The following is a 21,724-nucleotide window of genomic DNA, read 5'->3' as shown; positions in this document are numbered from 1 at the left end:
CGATTATTGACTGCCTTGTCTCATGAGTATTTTTAGTAAGAAACTTTTCCCTCAGATTCAAAATAGAAATATCTCTGGTATACCATATTGAACTAATTTTGGACGTTTTCATATAAATTATCTGTATTATGTATGGCAGTAATTTTTTTTTCCAAATTATGTTGCCATTTATTTCAAGGTAAGTGGAGGACCCGCAGAATGCCTTACATTCAACACTACACCGATAAAAAACAAAAAATACTGACTTCACAAATAAACATTAGAACAGTGAAATTACTTTAAGAAATATAAGTTTTAACCCTGTGTTTATTATGAGGCCCACAAATCAAAAATATAATACTCTTAGTTTCACAGTGCATTTTAAATTCTGCATTTAGATCATGGGAGGAATGGAAGCTCAAATGTTTTGAGGCAGAAAAGATTAATAGAGAAGACAGTTACAGTACTGAGATGTTCATCAGTAGAAATGCTGTCTATTTTAGGAGCCATGGACGTGTTCTCTGGGACAACTGCAGGGTCAGCCATTGATCTGGATGACAGATGTTTTCATTCCTTATAGTTAGTTTCTTAAAAGTATCAGTAAAACTCCCCTCAGAATATTTCCTTTTACTGGTTTCAAAATGGGTAAATCTTCAAAGCAACTCAGTTTCACATAATCAGAGGAAGGAAAAAATAATCTGGTTCTACAACTTCAAATATGACTGGATAGAATTTTTGTTGCCAGTCCCTTCTCCTTTGTTACCTCTTCCTACTTCCAAAATCCATTCTATCAAGTCAAGCACAGGATGCAAATAATTTATTGACCTGAGTAAACAATGCTTGTTATGTAAAAAATTTTTTTCTGTATGGTTTTCTATACTCTGCACCAGACAAAGTTCAGTTGCTTAGTTGTGTCCTACTCTTTGTGACCCCATGGACTGCAGCACGCCAGGCTTCCAGTCCACTTTTCATGATAATTAATGGCATGTATCATGAAAAGTGGATGCAACTGAGTTAAAATTTATCCCTCTAATTTTCTATCATTATAAATGTAGCTCTTTTAAAATTCTTCACTTGTGTAAAATACCCCAAATAGGATTTGTGTTACTTTCCAAATGATGATTTCTTCTTGTGGGGGAAATGTTGACTTGTAAGAGTGCCTTCTTGCTTTACTCAGGAAAAGGAGTGTCCCTGTTGTATGTATGTGGTAGAAGTGAGAGAGCTGTGGGGTGTGGTGTTTAGGTCGGCTGGTCTGTTTTTCCTAGGTTCAGGGGTGGCCCCCCCCGGTCAGGGCCCACCTGGGCCTGTGTCAGCAGCATCGTTCCAGGGGCCTCCACAGCCTCCACAACCGTCCATTTTGCAGCCTGGATCTCAGATTCTGCCCCCACCGCCCACTGCGCTCAATGGTCCCGGTGCCTCACCCTTGCCTCCGTCAACGCACAGAGCAGACGGGCTCCCTGGGCCTGCTCCTCCGAACGCCCAGTACCAGCCTGCACCTCTCCCAGGACAGACCCTGGGCCCTGGATATCCTGCACAGCAGGGTAAGGTCGCCTCGGGTTACCTGGGGGTACCCTTAATTGGGAATCAGGTTTGTTCCTATGTTACTGCTGCTGCTGCTGCTAAGTCGCTTCAGTCGTGTCTGACTCTGTGCGACCCCACAGATGGCAGCCCACCAGGCTCCCCCATCCCTGGGATTCTCCAGGCAAGAGCACTGGAGTGGGTTGCCATTTCCTTCTCCAGTGCATGAAAGTGAAAAGTGAAAGTGAAGCTCAGTCGTGTCCAACCCTCAGCAGCCCCATGGACTGCAGCCTTCCAGGCTCCTCTGTCCATGGGATTTTCCAGGAAAGAGTACTGGAGTGGGGTGCCACTGCCTTCTCCGTACTAGACATCTATCCCTTACTATTTTTGAATAGTGTAACCAGTAAAAAGAAGAGGGGAACTGTAGATGCTTGTTTTAATTCCCTGCCTTATTTAATATGAGAAATGCAGCATGCTCGACTGAACAGCATAGTATTGTCAGTGAGCCCTCCATCTGTGTTTTGGGGTTATAGTCATTTCTTTTTAAACTTTCTTCCAAGCAGCCAACTACGGGCCCCCAGTGGCAGGTGCACAGCTCTCCTACCCGGGAGGATTCCCAGGAGGGCCTGCGCAGATGGCCGGCCCACCGCAGCCCCAGAAGAAGCTGGATCCCGACTCCGTTCCCAGCCCAGTAAGTGCTCTGCTCTCCGTCTCCCTCACGAAGAACCCACTCTTCATTCAGTGTTCTCAGAAGCTCTTCAGTCTGTCAGCGTTTACCCTGTCCTTTATCATCCGAGCACAACACCCATCACGTGGGTGAGCCTCGCTTCCCTCTGTGGATGTCCGGGGTGGGGAGGGCGCGTCATGGTATACCAGAGGTCTCCATGAGAGAGGCAGCCTATGTGGGCTTGTTTGGTATCATGTAATCTTGGCAGGATCCACTGATGTTTATTCTCATGTACATCAGCAGTATTTATTGATAGTTAATGATTCATTTGTAGTAAAAATATATCTATATAAAAATGCTATTTTCAGAAACTAAAAGATCCTTTCAGGATACCCATAGGAGTGAAAGTACAAAGTATTTTCAGTTCAGTTCAGTTGCTCAGTCGTGTCCAACTCTTTGCGACCCCATGAATCGCAGCACGCCAGGCCTCCCTGTCCATCACCAACTCCCAGAGTTCACTCAAACTCACGTCCATTGAGTCGGTGATGCCATTCAGCCATCTCATCCTCTGTCGTCCCCTTCTCCTCCTGCCCCCAATCCCTCCCAGCATCAGAGTCTTTTCCAATGAGTCAACTCTTTGCATGAGGTGGCCAAAGTACTGGATTTTCAGCTTTAGCATCATTCCTTCCAAAGAACACCCAGGACTGATCTCCTTCAGAATGGACTGGTTGGATCTCCTCACAGTCCAAGGGACTCTCAAGAGTCTTCTCCAACACCACAGTTCAAAAGCATCAATTCTTTGGCACTCAGCTTTCTTCACAGTCCAACTCTCACATCCATACATGACCACTGGAAAAACCATAGCCTTGACTAGACGGACCTTTGTTGGCAAAGTAATGTCTCTGCTTTTGAATATGCTATCTAGGTTGGTCATAACTTTCCTTCCAAGGAGTAAGCGTCTTAATTTCATGGCTGCAATCACCATCTGCAGTGATTTTGGAGCCCTCAAAAATGAAGTCTGACACTGTTTCCACTGTTTCCCCAAAAGTATTTTACATATTTTTAAAAACTGGTTTAAATAAAATTAGAGCTATAACTTATTCTCCTCCACCAAAGTGATTTTCTTTAGAAGAATACTCTTTAGTAACTGTATCAGTCAGCTTTGTTAGGTTTAGTCTGCATATCATACAGTCCTCAATTTAGCTTATATCCACAAAGATTTATTTATCACCTAAGTTACCTGTAAGCTGCATTAGCTGCAGTTTGATTTTAGATTCTGCTCCATACGCCCTTATCACTCCAGAATCCAAAGTGAAAGGGCATCCCAAATGGGGACATGTATTATCATGATAAAGGGAGAAAAGGAGGAAAACTGGTTAAAAGGTGCAATAGCTCTTAAAGCTTCCAGTCAGATGTAACACACGTCAAAATCACTCACACGTCCTTGGCTGAAGCAAGTCGTATATCAAAGCCTGACGTCAGTGGTGGAGGGATATAAATGTTTGCCTCAGAAACTGGGCATCTTGTGGCTCTGAGCAGGGATGTAAACTCCTTTGGAGTAAGAATGAAATCGTTTACAGTTAACTTTCATCTTTGAAGTGGTTTTATAAACATGAGTAGAAAAATTTAGAAAGAGACTAAAGAGCACTAAGAGATATTATGTTTATATTTTATATTATTTATAACCTAACTTTTGTATTAACAAATCATCAGAAAACTTAATAGCTCAGAAGTGCTATTTATTAATGCTCATGAGTCTGGGCAGGTTTGCTAATCGGGGCTGGATCTGACTGATTTTGGTTGGGCTTGCTTTGTGCATGTGGGGTCAGCTAGAGGCTCGGCTGGAGTCTGGATGGTCTAGGATGGTCTGTGCATTTTCTGTGGTTGCTGTAGCCAAGTACCATGAACTCAGTAGCTTAAAGCAACAGAACTCTCTTGTCTTTGAGTTCTGGAGGTGGTATGTCTGAAGTCAGCGTGTAGGCAGGGCTGTGCTCCCTCCAGAAGCTCCGTGAGAGAGCCTTGTCTCTTCCTTCTTTGGCTTGTCTCATCATTCCAGTCCTCGCCTCTGTGGTTACATCACCTTTCCCTCTTCTCTGTGTCTTTTCCTCCAGGTGTCAGTCTCAAAACTGCTTGTGCCTCTCTCGTAAGTTTCATGTGATTCCCCTTAGGATCCACCAGATAGTCTAGAATAAGCATCATCTCTCAAAATTCTTAAATTCGATCAATTCTTTTGCTATGTGCAGTTTTTGTTGTTTAGTCAGTAAGCTGTATTCGATTCTTTTGTGACCCCATGGGGTGTAGCCCACCAGGCTCCTCTGTCCATGGAACTCTCCAGGCAAGAATACTGGAATGGGTAACCATTTCCTTCTCCAGGGGATCTTCCCAACCCGGGGGCCAAACTTGCGTCTTCTGTTTTGCCAGCAGATTCTTTACCTTCTGAGCCCCTGGGAAAGCCCCATATGCAGTGTCCTTACTGATGATCATATTTCCAGCCATTACTTTTCTAGCTTAATATTGGGTTGGCCAAAATGTTCATTCAGGTTTTCCTATACGATGGTATGGAAAAACCCAAACGAACTTTTTGGCCAACCCAATATTAAATTATTCCACTTGAAGAAGTATCATGTATTTGTGTGATTTGCAGTTTAACTTCTTATTTCTCTGCTTGTATGTAACATCTGCAGTCTCTCTAGGTCGTTTCACTTCATTCTCTGATGCTTTTGACACCCGGTTTGTTGTTAATCTCTCCAATACTGTTTCTGTTGCAGTTATTGGCAATTTTATTATCCGTCTGTAGACTCTTCCATCTCCAGTGTCTCTCAGCTCTTGATCTTCCTTCCTTCCGATGTGCTTTTCATCTGCCCCACATCTAGTCTTACCGTGGCTCCTGTCATTGCCAGGACTGTGTACCTTCAAAGTCTCAGTTGAAAACATCCCATCCTGCAACCACTGTGTCTTATCTTTTCAGCTCATTCCCTTCAGGACTCAAACTCCCATAATACTTCACCCACCAGGATTTACAGTCTACCACTTTTTCTTGATTCCCATCACCTTCATCTTCTCACTTCCCTTATGCAGCTTAGACTACGTGATCCATAATTATAAATCTATCCCTTGCGTCTTCCACTCTGAATTCCTTTGCCCCCTCCCTCCACTGGATTCATCTAGAAAATTCCCAGGTGTTGTTAAACTAACTTTCCACCTACTCTGGTTAGGTGACGGCAACTCGAGAAAGATGCATGCCATGCTTACTGGTCTCACTTTGAATTCATAACCACTAAACGAAAGTGAACGTATAGTTGTGTTTTTCTAAAACCGGGCTGCGTGAAATACTAACTGGTGGAACATTTTAAATTGCTGATGCCTTGCTCCCAGCCCGCCACATTATGATTTAATTGTACTGGGCCTTGGGGTTTTTCAAAGTTTCTCTATAAATTCTAATGTGCAGCAAGTTTGGAGCCCATCACCCACCTCAGCTGACCCCCTTCCATTTCCCTGGATGACTGTCATTTCTTCTCTCTTGAAACTTATGATACTACCTTTCCCTATTCTGACTCTTTAATGATCACCTTGCTTCTGAGAAAATAGAAGAAATGCAGAGAGATGCTCTGCATGCTTCATTTCCGCGTCTCCCCGGGTCTGTGCCCGTTTGCCCCTCTTCCTGCTTAGTGTGAATAAGCTTGTCCATACTCCTAACCAGGGCTGTCACCTCCACTTGTGCCCGGGAATCCATCCTTTACGGCCTTCCAAGAACAGCCTCCCAGAAAATGTTCGCTATATTAGAGTTCTCAAAAACAAAAACAACCACTAGGATATATGTCTCTATATGGAAATAAATTTATTTTAAAGAATTGGTTTGCTTGATTGTCGGGGACTGGCAAGACCAAAATCTGCTGGGCTGGCCAGCATGCTGGAGACACAGGAAGAGCTGATGTTGCAGCTGGAGTCTGAAGGTGTCTGGAAGCAGAATTCTCTCTTCCTCTGGGGACCTTGCTCTTTTTCTCTTCATCCTTCAACAGGTTGGATGAGGCCCACCCACTGCTTCACTCAAAGTCTACTGATTAAATTCTAATCATATATTTAAAAAAAATACCTTCACAGCAAGATCTGGACTGGTGTTTGTGACTGGGTACCGTGACCTAGCTACATACACACACACACACCCCGTTGTGTCCCAGGCCCTCCCTGCTCTTCTGTGTCGCGTCAGTCACACCAGCCGCCTTTGTATTCCTCAGCCAGATGTCCTCCTGCTCTAGGTCTTTGCACATGCTGTCCCCTCTGCCTAGACCTCTTCCCCGACATAGATGCAGAGCGCGGCTCAGTTCTGCGTTTCCTTCATGTCCTGTTTGCTCATCCCTGAGCTCACTTGCACCCTTATCCACGTCGCTCGTATCCATAGCACTTATTACCTTACATAGGGTGTATCTGATTTATGCATTTATCTCCTGTCTTCCAAACTAGAATGTCAGCTCCAAGAGGTCCAGGATTTGGTTTTGTTCACTAGTGCATCCCTAACATACAGAACAGGGCCTAGTACAGAGTATGCACTCACGTATTTGTTGAATGAATGTTAACAACGAAAGCAATAAGCAGTATATGTTGTGATTTATTTCAGAGTCCTAAAATATACACATACAAATCAGTCCAATAGTATTTTTATCTTAAAACTAATGAAATACCAATGCCATATGGAACCTGTTTATATTCTTATTACCAAAGTAGAATGCTTTTGCTAACTAAATTAATTCTTCCTTCTGGAAAGAAAGATGTGAAATCATATTTTCTGATCTGTTGCATGTCAGTCCTGAGCTAAAGGCTCACTACACTTCCGGATGGTGGTCTTAATCCACATTTTTGGAGTTGAGGACACTGGTATCACCATCAACTCTTCCTCACTCTCTAATCAGCGGGAGGATTATCCAGAGTTTGAGCCCTTCCCGTCCCCCTCTTTCTCTAACCATGCCAGAGTGCACATGGTTCTGCTTTAAGCACCTGCCTTCGTGGTGCACATGCATCTTACTATCTTGCCTCCCTTATCTGTCTTGTTCCTTTATCTCAGGAAAATCACTTTCTTTTTTTTTTCTCTTTCCTGATTCTATTTTATGAGAGCAAAATACTCTATTCATAGCAGAGAAGTGTGAAAGTGATTTTAGTGGCACATCTTCTGGAGGAAAAAGAAATCCATAAACTTTGAAGTGGCATTAGCATTATCAGGTGTTACTGTCAATCAAGCTGAAAGCCTTGAAGAACTGAGGCACACTCAGAACCTCTGTTGAGATTTCTCTGTGGTGCTTTATGTCTAAGCTGTTTTCCGAGAACATGGATTTGAGGTTTAAATAAAAGGTCTATTTTTAATAATCAGAAAAAGAATATATACATATGAATCACTTTGCTGTATACCTGAAACTAATATGATATTATAAATCAACTATGCTTCAACTTAAAAAAAAAAAATCTCCTAACAGAAAAAAATGAAACCATTGCTTAATCCAATAAAAACTATATATTTAGAAATTACTAGAGCTGTTGTATTTCTTACTGTCTTTGTAGTATTCTTGATCTCTTTGTAGTATTCTAGCAAAGACGTGTATTTATTTAGAAGTGTATAATTACCACTTGTTTTTGTTTCTTTGGAGGCAGTGCTTTGTAAGTTGCAAATGGCTAATTTAAAACAAACTTTCTGGAAGCATAGTCTATTTGGAGACTGAGAGCTATCTATGTTCAACATATAGATTATTGTGGTTTTTACCTCACTTTCATATTTGACACTTCATTGGTTGAAATAATGACAGTAAGTGTTGATAATAGAAAAACTACTCCAGTTTTGAAGAAACCAGATGACCCCTGTGGTTGAACTATAGAGTGTGATCAGTGTTTTGGTTTTTCTGTTTGCTTCTTTTCTTGGCCCATGGTAGCTTTTAGTCTCGTTTGTATCTTACAGTAGTTGTGTTTGGAGCATGTTCAATACCCTTAATTGAATAAGAATTTAAATCCTGTGAAATTAAAAAGAAATGTGTGGATTTAAAAGCAGGCTAAGTCTATTTCTGATATGTTGTAGAAACCAATGATGTCAATGCCAACTGGGGTATGGATTGGACGAGATGGGAGGGGAAATGGAGCAGTAACGTTTCAGAGTTACCTGACAGTTTTCATATTAGTAATAGTTTTTTTTTTTTTAATTGAAATATAGTTGGTTTACAGTATTGTGTTTCAAATATACAGCAAAGTGATTCAGTTATACATATTTTTCAGATTTTTTTTCCCATTGAATACAGTTCCCTGTGCTATACAGTAAATCCTGTTGTTTATCTATTTTATATATAGTGACGTATATATGTTAATCCCAAACTCCTAATTTATTTCCTACCCTTTCCTCTTTGGTAACCATAGATTTGTTTTCTGTGTCTGTTAGTTCGTTTCTGCTTTGTAAATAAATTCATTTGTATTATTTTTTACATTCCACATTTAAGTGATATCATATATTTGTCTTTCTGTCTTCACTCAGTATGATAATCTCCCAAGTCTATCCATGTTGCTGCAAATGGCAATAGTTCATTCTTTTTTATGGCTGAATAATACTTTGTTGTACATGTATATACAAGATCTTCTTTATCCATTCATCTGCTGGTAGACACTTAGATTGTTTCCAGTAGTCTCAGCTATTGTAAATAGTGCTGCTATGAACATTGGAGTGCATGGTATCCTTTTTAATTCATTTTTATCTCTTCCAGATATATGTACTCAGGAGTGGCATTACCATGTCATATGGTAGCTCTCTTCTTAGTTTTTTGAGGAACCTCCACACTGTTTTCCGTAGTAGCTTACCAATTATATTTCTACCAACCATGTAGGAGGGTTCCTTTTCTCCACACCCTCCCTGGAACTTATTATATATAGACTTTTTGATGATGCTATACTTTTTGATAATGACAAGTGTGAGGTGATTTACCTCATTGTAGTTTTGATTTGCATTTCTGTAAATAACTAGTGATGTTGAGCATGTTTTCATGTGCCTGTTGGTCATCTGTGTGTCTTTTTTGGAGAAATATCTATTAACATTCAGGTCTTCTGTCCATTTTTTGATTGGCTTTTCTGTTTCTTTAATATTGAGCTGTATGAGCTCTTTGGATATTTTGGAAATTAGCCTCTTGTCAGTCACATTATTTGCAGTCCATAGGTTGTCTTTTTGTTTTATGTATGGTTTTCTTTTTTGTGCAAAAGCTTTTACATTTGATTAGGCCCCATTTGTTTATTTTTGCTTTTATTTATTTTGCCTTGGGAGACTGAGCTAAGAAAATATTGCTACAGTATATGTCTGAGAATGTTTTACCTATGTTTTCTTCTAGGAGTCTTATGGTGTCATGTCTTATATTTAAGTCTTTAAACTATTTTGAGTTTATTTGTGTATGTGGTGTGAAAAATTGTGCTAACTTTTTATTGATGGCACGACTGAGCGACTTCACTTTCACTTTTCACTTTCATGCATTGGAGAAGGAAATGGCAACCCACTCCAGTGTTCTTGCCTGGAGAATCCCAGGGATGGGGGAGCCTAGTGGGCTGCCGTCTATGGGGTCGCACAGAGTCGGACACAACTGAAGCGACTTAGCAGCAGCAGCAGCAGCATCCAGTTTTCTCAGCACCACTTTCTGAGAAGGCTGACTGTTCTTCATTGTATATTCTTGCTTCTCTTCTTGAAGATTTAATGGAATGTAGGTGTGTGGGTTTATTCCTGGGTCTATTCTGTTCCATTCATCCAGGTATGGTTTTGTGCCAGCACCACGCTGTTTTGATTATAGTAGCTACATAGTGTTGTCGGAAATCTGAGAGAGTTACGCTTCCTGCTTCGTTCTTTTTCCTCAGGATTGCCTTTGGTAATTCTGGGTCCTTTGTGGTTCCATATAAATTTTATGATTATTTCTCCTATGTCTGTGAAAAATGCCATGGGCAATATGATAAGGATCACATTAAATATGTAGATTGCCTTGGGTAGTATGACCATTTTAACAATAGTAATTCTTCCAATCCAAGAGATGCGATGTCTTTCCATTTCCCTTTGTCTTTCTAGTGTTTCATTGTTAAAGAAATGTAGCAGATTTCTGTATATTAATCTTGTACTCTGCTGCCTTCCTGGGTTCATTTGTTAGTTCTCATAGTGTTGGTATGGAGTATTTAGGGTTTTCTGTATAGCCTATCATGTCATCTGCATATAGTAACACTTTTACCTCCCAGGGGCACAGGGCCTGTGCTGACTCCTCCTCCCTAACCCTCATCCTTTGGTACTACCGAGTTACAAGGGGGATCGTTCCTGCAGCTTTGGTTGTATAAGAGATCTTCTGCCAGCTTTCAGTTAGTACTCTCTGAGAATTCTTCCACGTATAGATGTATTTTTGATGTGTGTGGGAGGGGGTGAGCTCCACGTCCTTCTACTCTGCCATCTTGATTTCCCCCACACTAATAGTGTCTTTAAATTGCATGTTCTCCAATGTAAATATTCCATTCTGAACGCTCATCTCATTTCTCCCCACTTTCCCCTCTAAATTTTTACTCCTTTTTTTTTTTCTTAGTTTCTTGTCACTTTTATCCTGTAAGAAAGAAGTGAGGGCAGGGAGAAGATAAAGAGGAAGAGAAAGATCCTTTTATTATTAGAATTCCTTGCAACTGGTCCCTGGACAGTTACAACAGAAGGACAATATTTTGTGCCTATATCTTCATCAATAAATGTTTTAGTAGAGAAATACAAGATGTTTCAAAGTAGAGGACAAAACTTGGGGACTTTTCTTTCTTCTCGTCTCTATATGGTAGGCAAAAACCATATGGGAACACTTGATATTGTTTGTTTCTTGTGTCTCAAGGAGCAGGAATGTGGTGGGGGAAACTTGAAAGGCAAATTAAAGATTAAGAGGGATTTGAGGAGAAAAGTCAGGGCTTCTTTAAGTTATACATTGTAAATCATTTCTTCTGAATTTAACTATTTTTAGCTTTTTAGAGTTTTCTTTAACTGCAGAAAGTATTTTATTTTTTTTTTAAATGTTATTTTCAATTTCTTCTCCAGTGAGAATCCTTTCCCAAAGAACTCTTACCTGTGATCTGAAGAAACAAATTGAATAAAAATAGATTTCCCTGAAAGATCAGAGCTGGAGCTCAAGAGTATTACAGAATAGAATTTGGAAGCTACTAGCTTAAGGTTGTGAAAATAAAGAAAAGTGAGGCTGAAGATATGATGGATTCTCAGTGAGAGTTTGATTTGAAATCAGCTGAAAGGATTTAGAAAATGCCTGTGCGTGCGTGTGTGTGTATAAGGAGAGGGAAATGTTGACAAGTCTAAACTGACTTTAACTTGCCCTTGACTTCTTACTTACAGATCCAGGTGATCGAGAGTGACAGAGCCACCAGAGGGGGACAGGTTTATGCCACCAACGCCAGAGGCCAGATCCCTCCACTGGTCACTACAGACTGTGTGATACAAGACCAAGGTATTCTTCTCTCAGTTACCTTTCTGATTGAGCTCTTAGTATTTCTCACATTTTTTTTTTTTTTAAAAGCAAATGCACAGATACCCTCCAAAAATGGTTTCACTGATGGGCCACCCCTTTATAGGTGGTAACAAGAACTAATTCGTCATTAATCAAATATGGAGAAGGCACTGTCAGCTGAGTTCTTGTTGAAATCTACAAGTTTAAGAAAATTTAAAATTTTCATTTATGGGTTTAAATGTGTTCATGCCCTACTTTGGTTTATTTACTACAGTTGGAACCTGGCAGGATGGCATGAGCAGACAGTAGGGAATTAAATATTTGACTTAATTAAGCCAGCAGACTTGGTTCTAGCCCCAGTGACATTTTTAAAGTAAGTCCTTTAATGTTTTGGGCTCTGGTTTCCCATTTTAAAACTGGATGAGGAGAGGCTGAGCTCTGTCTCTACTGACTCTATCCCAGGTTTGCTATCAGTTTCATATTTCTGTTAGACTTTGTCCAGGTTTAATCAGGGAATGTATTATTCTGTTTATGGCAAGTTAAAATACAGCCTGATGCAGTGTGCCATCTCAGATTCTGAATTTAATGGAGTGTATACTCGGTTCTAGAAATATAGCATTGGTACACAAGCAGGCGTGTCGTCTCATCTCAGAGTTGCTGAGTCAGCCAGTCTCCTGGTGCGACTCCCCTTTCGTGAGTCCATCCTGTGTTCTGCCTTCAGCATGGTCCTTTTGGAGCTTGCAGCACCGTGAGGCAGAAAGAGCTCGGATTGGGAGTTTGGCACGCCTGCACGCAGACCCGGGTTCTCTTCCTTACTGTCCTGAGCTTTGCTCATCCCACCTCTTTGAACCTCAGCGTTGCCCTCTGTAAGACGTGGGAACTAAGACCTGCCCTGCAGGGCCAGTGTGAGGATTGGGGGTGACTCTGTGTGCTGCGTGTGTCTGTGTCTGTATCCTTGCGTTGTTGTTCAGCCACTAAGTCGTGTCCAACTCTTTGCGACCCCGTGGACTGCAGCACACCAGGCTTCCCTGTCCTTCACCATCTCCTGGAGCTTTCTCAAGCTCATGGCCATTGAGTTGATGATGCCATCCAACCATCTCATCCTCTGGTGCCCCCTTCTCCTCCCACCTTCTATCTTTCCCAGCATCAGGGTCTTTTCCAATGAGTCAGCTCTTTGTATCAGGTGGCCAAAGTATTGGAGCTTCAGCATCAGTCCTTCCAATGACTATTCAGGATTGATTTCCTTCAGGACTGACTGGTGTGCATACATGGAAGTATCTTTATATGTATGTGGGGTCTTGACCTGTAGAATGGGTTGATATAGATTACAGATGATGTTACTGTTAGAGATACTACTATTAAAACAGACTTCAGATTACTTAATTTCCTCTACTAAAAGTGATTTGTTCCTGATTACTTATAGAATCTATCCAAACTTGTTAAATGAATTCATATTTATTCAGTACTTAAGACCTGGTAGGTTGCTGCTAAGTCACTTCAGTCGTGTCCGACTCTGTACGAACCCATAGACGGCAGCCCACCAGGCTCCCCCGTCCCGTATGAAATTGCTGATTTTTTCTGTTTTGTTGACCGACAAAAATGGCAGTTTCATTTCAGCCTAGTAGTAAGTGTTACATTAGTATTTTTTAATATTTTAGTTGGAGGCTCTTTACAGGCCTAATCTCTTTAACAGCCTCATCTCTCACCTGTTTCTTTCTTTACATCTGCCTCAGCCATACTAAACTCACCCCCTTCCCCTCATGTCACCGATTCTCACTTTGTGCTATTATCTCTGCAACAGATTAGTACTGTTTTTGTTCACCATTGTACCTCTAGAAATTCACCTGGTATCTAGAATATAATGGTCACCCAACAAATATTTATTGAACAGATGTACTTGGTATATATAACTCTAACCCTTTTAGTTGGGAAATTCTTAGTTCTTCCAAACTCATTCTAATTTTCCCTGAGAAAGCTCCTCTAATTTCTTCCCCCACAGTGCTTCATAGACACTCCTATTATAACCCTGTTCCATTAAATTTTACTGTGGTTTGGGTCATCTTTCCTACAAGGCTATGAGCTACTTAGAGCAGGATCATGCTTGTTTGTTCATTCATTCACTTACTCATTCAGCAAATATTCAGTACCTATTACCATTGTGGTTAATATTTATTAAGTGTTTGCTATGCATTAAGATGTCTTCTGAATACTTTATGCATATTAATTCATTTAATCCTCTCTGTAACTTGCTGCTGCTGCTGCTAAGTCGCTTCAGTCATGTCCGACTCTGTGCGACCCCAGAGACGGCAGCCCACCAGGCTTCCCCATCCCTGGGGTTCTCCAGGCAAGAACACTGGAGTGGGTTGCCATTTCCTTCTCCAATGCATGAAAGTGAAAAGTGAAAGTGAAGTCACTCAGTCGTTCCCGACTCTTAGCGACCCCATGGACTGCAGCCTACTAGGCTCCTTTGTCCATGGATTTTCCAGGCAAGAGTACTGGGGTGGGGTGCCATTGCCTTCTCTGGTAACTTACTGAGATAGGCATTAATCTCATCTTCATTTTACAGAATGTGAAACCAAAGCACAGAATGCTTAGGTAATTTACCAAGATACTCAGCTAATGGGAAGCAAAGCTAGAATTTGAATCCCAGCATTCTGATGCTAGAAGCCATGCTCTTAACTACTCACCTACTGCCTCAATTCAGAAGTAAGAGACACAGTGCTGTTCTTTTCTTTCCTTTCTTTGGCTGTGCCTGCAACATGTAGGATCTCAGTTCCCTGACCTGGGATCAAACCTCTACCCCCTGCCCTGGGAGCACAGAGTCTTAACCTCTGGGCCGCCGGGAAAGCCCCATGGTCTTATTCTTAGATGAGTGCACGGTCTGGCAGGGAAAAGATATAACTAAATATTAACATTACAATATTATGGTAATATTATAAGAATAAAATGAATTTTGCTGTGGGAACTTGGACATGCAGTAACTAGCCCAGCCTGTGCTGCTCGAGTGGGGCCAACTAAGCTGAGCCTCGAGTGAGCAGGTGTGGACCAGAACACAGGTGGGGAGCTTGGGAGAGGAGAAGGTCGGCAGCCAGCAGAGATGGCTGTGCTGAGGTCTGGCAGTGGAAGAGCGTGCATGTGTTAAGGAGCAACACCTGCAGAGTTTTTTGTTTTTGTATTTTTTTTAACATAGAGGTGATTTTTTAAAATTGCAGTAAAATACACATAAAATAAACTTTGCTGTGTTAATAATTTTAAGTATACAGTTCACAGCGTTGTGCAACCATCATGATTATCCATTTCCAGAACTTTTTCATCAGTCTACACTGAAACTCTCTACCCAATAAACCACTGCTCCCCACTCCTCCACTCTGCCAGTCCCTGGGGTCTTCTGTTTTACTTTCTGTCTCTCTGAATGTTTTACTTTCTGTCTCTGAATTTGCCTAGTCTAGATGCCTCGTGTAAGTGGATTCATATAATATTTGTCCTTTTGTGTCTGGCTTATCTCACTTAGCATAATATTGTCCAAGTTTGTCCATGTCGTAGCGTGTATCAGAAGTTCATTCCTTTTTAAGGCTGAGGGATACTCACTCTTATGTATATACTGCCTTTTGTTTATCCATTCGTCTTTTGAAGGACATTTGGGTTGTTCCATCTTTTGACTCCAGTGCACAGCTGTAGCCACGACACTGGTGTACACGCATCTCCGTGAGTCCCTGCTTCAGCTCTCTCGGGTGTATGCCTAGGAGTGGCACTGCTGGGTCACAGAGTCCATATAGGGGAAGCTAGGAGGACGGAGTGGAAAGAGGAGGAAGGAGGTGGCGAGGTCTGGATTATCATCAGCTCTCCACAGCCTACAGCCCAGCCCTTGGCAAGAACGGAGAGCTGCCTGGCATGGAGAGAGAGCCCTGCAGTTGGGCAAGTCACACCCGTTTGCTGTGAAGCCCCTTTCTCTGGCTGATTTGCTGTTACATATTAGTAGACTTTTTAAAATTTTATTTTTTTAATTGAAGTTAAATTGATTTACAGTATCATGTTAGATCCAAGTGTAGAGCAGAATGACTCAGTTATATATATATATATATTCTTTTTCAGATTCTTTTCCATTATAGTTTATTACAAAATATTCAGCATAGTTCCCTGTGCCATACAGTAGGTCCTCACTGATTATTTTATATATAGTGGTATGTATATGTTACTCCCAGCTTCCTAATTATCCCTTGCCACTCCCTTTCTCCTTTGGTAGCCATTTGTTTTCTATGTCTGTGATTCTGTTTCTGTTTTATAAATAAATTCACTTGTGTCCTATTTTAGATTCCACATATAAGTGATATCATATAATATTTGTCTCTGACTTAACTTCACTTAATATGATAATCTCTGGGTCCATCCATGTCGCTGCAAATGGCATCATTTCTTTTTTATGGCCGAGTAATATTCCATTATATATATATATACCACATCTTTATCCACTCATCTGTTAATGGACATTTGGGTTGCTTCCATGTCTTGGCTGTTATAAAGAGTGCTGCAGTGAGCATTGGGGTGCATGCATCTTTTTGAATTAGTTTTCATCTTTTCCAGATATATACTCAAGAGGGACATCAGTGGGCCAAGTGGTAACTCTAGTTTTAGTTTTTAAAGGAATCTTCATACTATTCTCCATAATGACTGTACCAGTTATATTCCCACCAACAGAGTAGAGGGTTCCCTTTTCTCCACATCCTCTTTAGCATTTATTATTTGTAGACTTTTTAATATGGCCTTTCTGACTGGTGTGAGGTGACACCTCATTATAGTTTTGTTGTGCATTTCTCTAATTATTAGTGATGTTGAGCATCTTTTCATGTGGGCTTTTAGCCACTTGTCTGTCTTTGGAGAAATGTCTGTTTAGATCTTATGCCCATATTTTGATGAGGTTGTTTGTTTTTGTGATATTGAGCTGTATCAGCGGTTTGTATATTTTGGAGATTAATCCCTGTTGGTTGCATCGTCTGCAAATATTTTCTTTCTTTCTGTAGGTTATCTTTTTGTTTTGTTTATGGGTTCCTTTGTTGTACAAAAACTTTTCAGTTTAATTAGGTTCTATTTGTTTCTTTTTGTTTTTATTTCCAGTACTGTAGGAGACAGATCCAAAAAAAATATTGCTGTGATTTATGTCAAAGAGCATTATGCTCTTATTTTCCTCTAGGAGTTTTATAGTTAGTGTTCAGTCTTATATTTATTGATAGGTCTTTAACCCCTTTTGAGTTTATTTTCCTCTTTAGTGTTAGAGGATGTTCTAATTTCATTCTTTTCCATGTAGCTGTCCAGTTTCCCTAGCATGGCTTTTTTTCAGGTACAGTTTTTATTGATTGGTCTGTGGCTCTGCTGGGTCTCCATTGCTGCAAGGTTTCTCTCTGTGGCTGGGATGGGGGGGCTGCTCTCTGGCTGCGGTCTGCGGGCTTGTCACTGCCGTGCTTCTCTGGTTGTGGTGCACAGGCATCAGCAGTTGCAGCTCCTGGGCTCTAGAGCGCAGGCTTGGTTGTGGCACATAGGATCTTCCCAGACCAGGGATCGAACCTGTGTCTCCTGCATTGGCAGGTGGGTTCTTTACCACTGAGCCACCAGGGAACTCCCCGAGCACCACTTACTGAAGAGACTGCCTTTTCTTCATTGTATATTCTTGACTCCTTTGTCGTAGATAAATTGACCCTAGGTGCGTGGTTTTATTTCTGGACATGAGTAGTCTTTTTAGTATGAAGCCCATGGGTCTCAGAGACATAGAAATTCACAGATATAAGTAAAGTGTTGAGACTGAAGGAACCTTGGACTTCATCTGCCCTGCTCTCTCACTTTGCAGATGTGAGCGCACTGAGGTCCTGGTAGTTTAAGTGATTCGGCCAGGGCTGCACAGCTGGTTAGCAGAGAAGCCAATAAAGAGGTGCACCTGCTTTAAGAATATCACTTCTTTGCCTTTGGCTGCAGGATCTGAGTTTAAGACTCCATTTCTCCCTTGATTCTGTGCTTCTGTCTGTCCCGCAAGATCCTGTTCAAGCAGTGCATCCTTTGTTTAGTCACCTGTGACCCATGTGTAAAACTCATTGCCTCCCTTGGGCCACTCTGTAATCGATTTGGTCTTCTGTGATTCTTACCTGCCATTTTGCAATTGTCCGCTTTATTTGCTTTATTTGTTTATTGTTGGCTTTGTTGCTCTTCATCGCCGTGTGGGCTTTTGTCTGGTTGTGGCGAGTGGGGGCTACCCTCCAGGTGCAGTGCGTGGGCTGCTCACTGCAGTGACCGCTCTTGTTGTAGAGTGCAGGCCGTCGGGCAGGTGGACTCGGGAATTGCAGCTCCTGGGCTCTAGAGGACAGGCTCTGTGGCACATGGGGTCCTCCTGCATCAGAGACTGAATCTGTGTCTCCTGCATTGGCAGGTGGGTTCTCTACCACTGAGTCACCAGGGATGCCCCCAATTATCTGCTTATCATTCTCTTCTACCAGACCTTAAAGCCAGAGGCTTCACCCTCTCCTGCCTCTAAGCCTCTAACTTGGGGATTACCTTCATAAATATTTGTTGAATGAATAAATTACTGAATGTTTTTTAGTCAGTTTATCCCGTAAGTTTCTTTATTAAGAATGTCAAGGGATTTTGGATCTTAATTACCAAGATTGCTAAATTATCTGCTATAAACATACCTTTCATGCCCCACTTTTGCATACCTGCTTAAGAAATAAATTCTTCATTGCTTTTTAAAAATTTATTCTTGGTGTGCATTAGCTTCTTGTAACAAGTTTGTTTAGTCACCTTCATGAACTTGTTCATATGCATATTTCATAGTAAAAAAAAGATTTTTAAAGATAACAAATGCTCAAATTCAGTGTATTATTGGAAATGTTAACTAGTGAAAGTTGAGTACAATGAACAAATGAACAATTAAAATACACTTTAAAATATTCAGAAACTCTTATTTCCCGCTATGTATAACATTGTGTGATAATGAGGAGGTAGGTTTTATCTAAGTTATATGAAATATACAATAATAAGGGTTCAAGCATCTTTACATTTATTACCTAATATTTCTTCTATTCCTGATATCAAAACTCTTGTTTTACCCTATGTCAGTATTCAGTTGGACTCTACCTGTCTCTGATCTTTCTTCCTGCTCCCAGAAGCTATCTAGTACATTCTGAATAATTTTCTTAGGATATCTATTTGATCATATGAGTGGCTCAGTGGTAAAGAATCCACCTGCCAATGCAGGAATAACAGGAGATGCAGGTTGGATCCCTGCGTCAGGAAGATCCCCTGGAGGAGGAAATGGCAACCCACTCCAGTGTTCTTGCCTGGGAAATCCTATGGACAGGGGAACCTGGCAGGCTGCAGACGATGGGGTCACAAAGAGTAGGACATAGCTGAGCATACATGCACACGCATTGCTGGAAAACATCCCTTCATTGCCCAAGGGAAAACAGGATTGGTCTGAACTCTTGTCCAAACTCACGGCTTCATGACCTGGACCCAGCTGGTCTGGGACGTAGGAGAGACTGTGATAGGTTCTAATACCCCTTTTGCCACTTCTAACCCTTTGACTTTGGTAAGTCACTTAACCTCCCAGTGTCTCAGTTTACTCCTCTGTAAAATGGGGTCATAGGGTATCAGTGTCACAGGCAATTGTGAGACTAAAATGAATTTACATATAGCAATCTTAGAATGATGCCTAAACCATTGGCATTGATTGTTATTATCCTTGTTGCGAGTGCCACCTTTCTCCCCTTTATCAGACTCTCTGCAGCAGGGCCCCCAAACTGGATTCAGCCTACAGACATGTTAATTTGTTATACAGAATAATTTATTTCTGTTTGAATTAGTTGCCATTATATAAAAATCAAAATTTTTATGTAAAAACCCAGATTTCTGTCTGGTCCCCCCAAAATTAAAATGTGTAAATAATAGATTAAATATGAAAGGAAGCTCAGCTTCTCGGGTCCAGCCTTCCCCTCGTTCCCGACCCACCTGTGCAGTGAGGAGTGGCCAGAGAAAGGATGAGAGGTTGCAGACCCGGCAGAGTGACCGCTCATCCTTCTTTCAGCTGCTTACGTCCTCCTTTCTGAGAAAAGCGCACAATCAGAAGAGAACTTCTGTGGAGTCCCACCATCGCATCAGCCCCCATTCATCATATGTCCTTGTGCTCTGCCTTCCGACTCTTGGCCATAAATGTGCTGCAGTTGAAATCTCCTACTGTGTGCCACTCAAGTGCACTGCTACCCTAAGTCTCCCCCCCTCTCTTACGTCTTTAACATTTCTCTTTCTTTTACAAAGCCTTCCCCTATCTTAAACAGTGTTTTCTCGATCCACCTCCTTTACCAACTCCCCCCTTTCTTTGCTCTCGGGTGATCCTCCGTGCAGGGCAGCAAAGGAGACAGAGACGTGAAGAACAGACCTTTGGACGCAGTGGGAGGAAAGGGTGGGATGATTTGAGAGAATAGCGTTCAAACACACATATCGCCGCGTGTGAAATGGATAAGCAGTGCGGCTTTGCTGTGTGACGGAGAGCACACAAGCTCGTGCCTTCTGCAGCCTGGGGGCGCGGTGGCACAGGGATACCTGTGGCCGACTCGTATTGACCTGTGGCAGAGATCATCACGGTATTGTAAAGTAATCATCCGCCAATTAAAGTAAATATATTAAAAACCTTGAAAGGATTATTGCGTATTTGGCACCTGCCTCTCCCTCCTAAACTCACTGTGAGCAGCCTCCCTACCCTCCTCCTCCTCACCCCACCATCCCACCAAAAGTCTCTCTCCCGGCTCTCCAGCCCCGCTCCAGCCCGCGGTCATGTTGACCTGGCGTCAGCGCCTTAACAGACGGTCCTGCCTCTTGCTTGATGTACTTTCTTCACCTCCAGCACCCCCAGACTCCCTCGTTTGTACACTTCTTGGTCCTTCTGCTGGTTTCTCCTTGTCTCCTGGCTTCTTTATGTCAGAGGACTCTGGGCTCAGTCCTCACTCCGCTCTTCTCTGGCCACTTTGTGGTTTTTAATCTAGTTTCCTGGCTTTGAATACTGTTTATATGCCCAGAACTCCCAAATGTGTCTCTCCATCTCAGCTTTCATCCCAGCGCCAAGACCTTGTGTGTTTGACTGTTTACTCAGCGTCACTGCTTGATCACCTAATAGATTTCCCAGATGGACATGCCTGGAGCCAGATTCCCAGTTTCCACCCACGGGCTCAAAAAAAACCCCTTCCATTCCCGGAGCCTTTCTCTGGTCAGTTCGTGGCAACTTCGTGCTTCTGATTCCTCAGGCCGAAAACTTTAGAGTCACCTGCGTCGGGCTGATTTGGTCTCTGTGACGTCTCTGAATTTCTCCCCAGCTGCCCCAGGCACCTCATCCAGCCTCACCAGCCTCCTGACATTCCTCTGCCAGCCCAGGCTAGCCCTGTCCCGACACCTGCGGGCAAATCCCTTCCCACTTTGGGGCCTTTGCTCCAATGATGCCTTTTGAAGAAGACCAATTCTGTAACTGTTTAAAATTGCAGTCTTTCCCCACTGTGGTACCCCTCCCCCAGAGGTGCTTTTTTCCCATAACGTTTGTCATCTTCTAAGGTCCTGTGTAATTTACTGGTTTTTTTTAGATCTGTTATTGTCCGTGTCCTCTGCAAGAACATAAACTCTACAAGGGAGCACCTAGGACTGTATCTAAAAGTAGCAGACAATCAATACACACTTGTTTGATAATTACATTCTTTTGCCAAAATATATTGTGATTTAATTGTTAAGTTTATTTTAGATAAGTTATTCTAGTGATTTAGAAATATTCATGCCATGGATATTGGGTTTCTTTAATTTCTTTTTAATTGGAGGATAATTGCTTTATAATGCTGTGTTGGTTTCTACCATGCTGCTGCTGCTGCTAAGTCACTTCAGTCGTGTCCGACTCTGTGCGACCCCATAGACGGCAGCCCACGAGGTTCCCCCGTCCCTGGGATTCTCCAGGCAAGAACACTGGAGTGGGTTGCCATTTCCTTCTCCAATGCATGAAAGTGAAAAGTGAAAGTGAAGTCGCTCAGTCGTGTCTGACTCTTAGCGACCCCATGGACTACAGCCCACC

The 21,724-nt window shown here is 42.0% G+C and overlaps 1 protein-coding gene across 4 annotated transcripts in view; it reads left to right on the top strand.

Annotated features, from left to right (window-relative positions):
- The window catches only part of SEC24D (SEC24 homolog D, COPII coat complex component), a 115,479-nt gene that overhangs the window by 17,601 nt on the left and 76,154 nt on the right, over positions 1–21,724 (top strand). For 2 of the 4 annotated variants that reach the window (XM_055588044.1, XM_055588042.1), the window contains exons 5-7: positions 1,245–1,520; positions 2,058–2,188; positions 11,526–11,637. In XM_055588044.1, the coding sequence (XP_055444019.1) occupies positions 1,245–1,520; positions 2,058–2,188; positions 11,526–11,637 (519 nt within the window). The remainder of the gene's footprint in view (positions 1–1,244; positions 1,521–2,057; positions 2,189–11,525; positions 11,638–21,724) is intronic. The other 2 variants (XM_055588045.1, XM_055588043.1) reach the window with 1 other exon arrangement.

Source organism: Bubalus kerabau, chromosome 7 (assembly GCF_029407905.1).
Source record: "Bubalus kerabau isolate K-KA32 ecotype Philippines breed swamp buffalo chromosome 7, PCC_UOA_SB_1v2, whole genome shotgun sequence".
Classification (NCBI taxonomy): Eukaryota; Metazoa; Chordata; class Mammalia; order Artiodactyla; family Bovidae; genus Bubalus; species Bubalus kerabau.
Note: the sequence above shows the minus strand (reverse complement) of the source record. Positions and strands in the feature narration are given on the sequence as shown.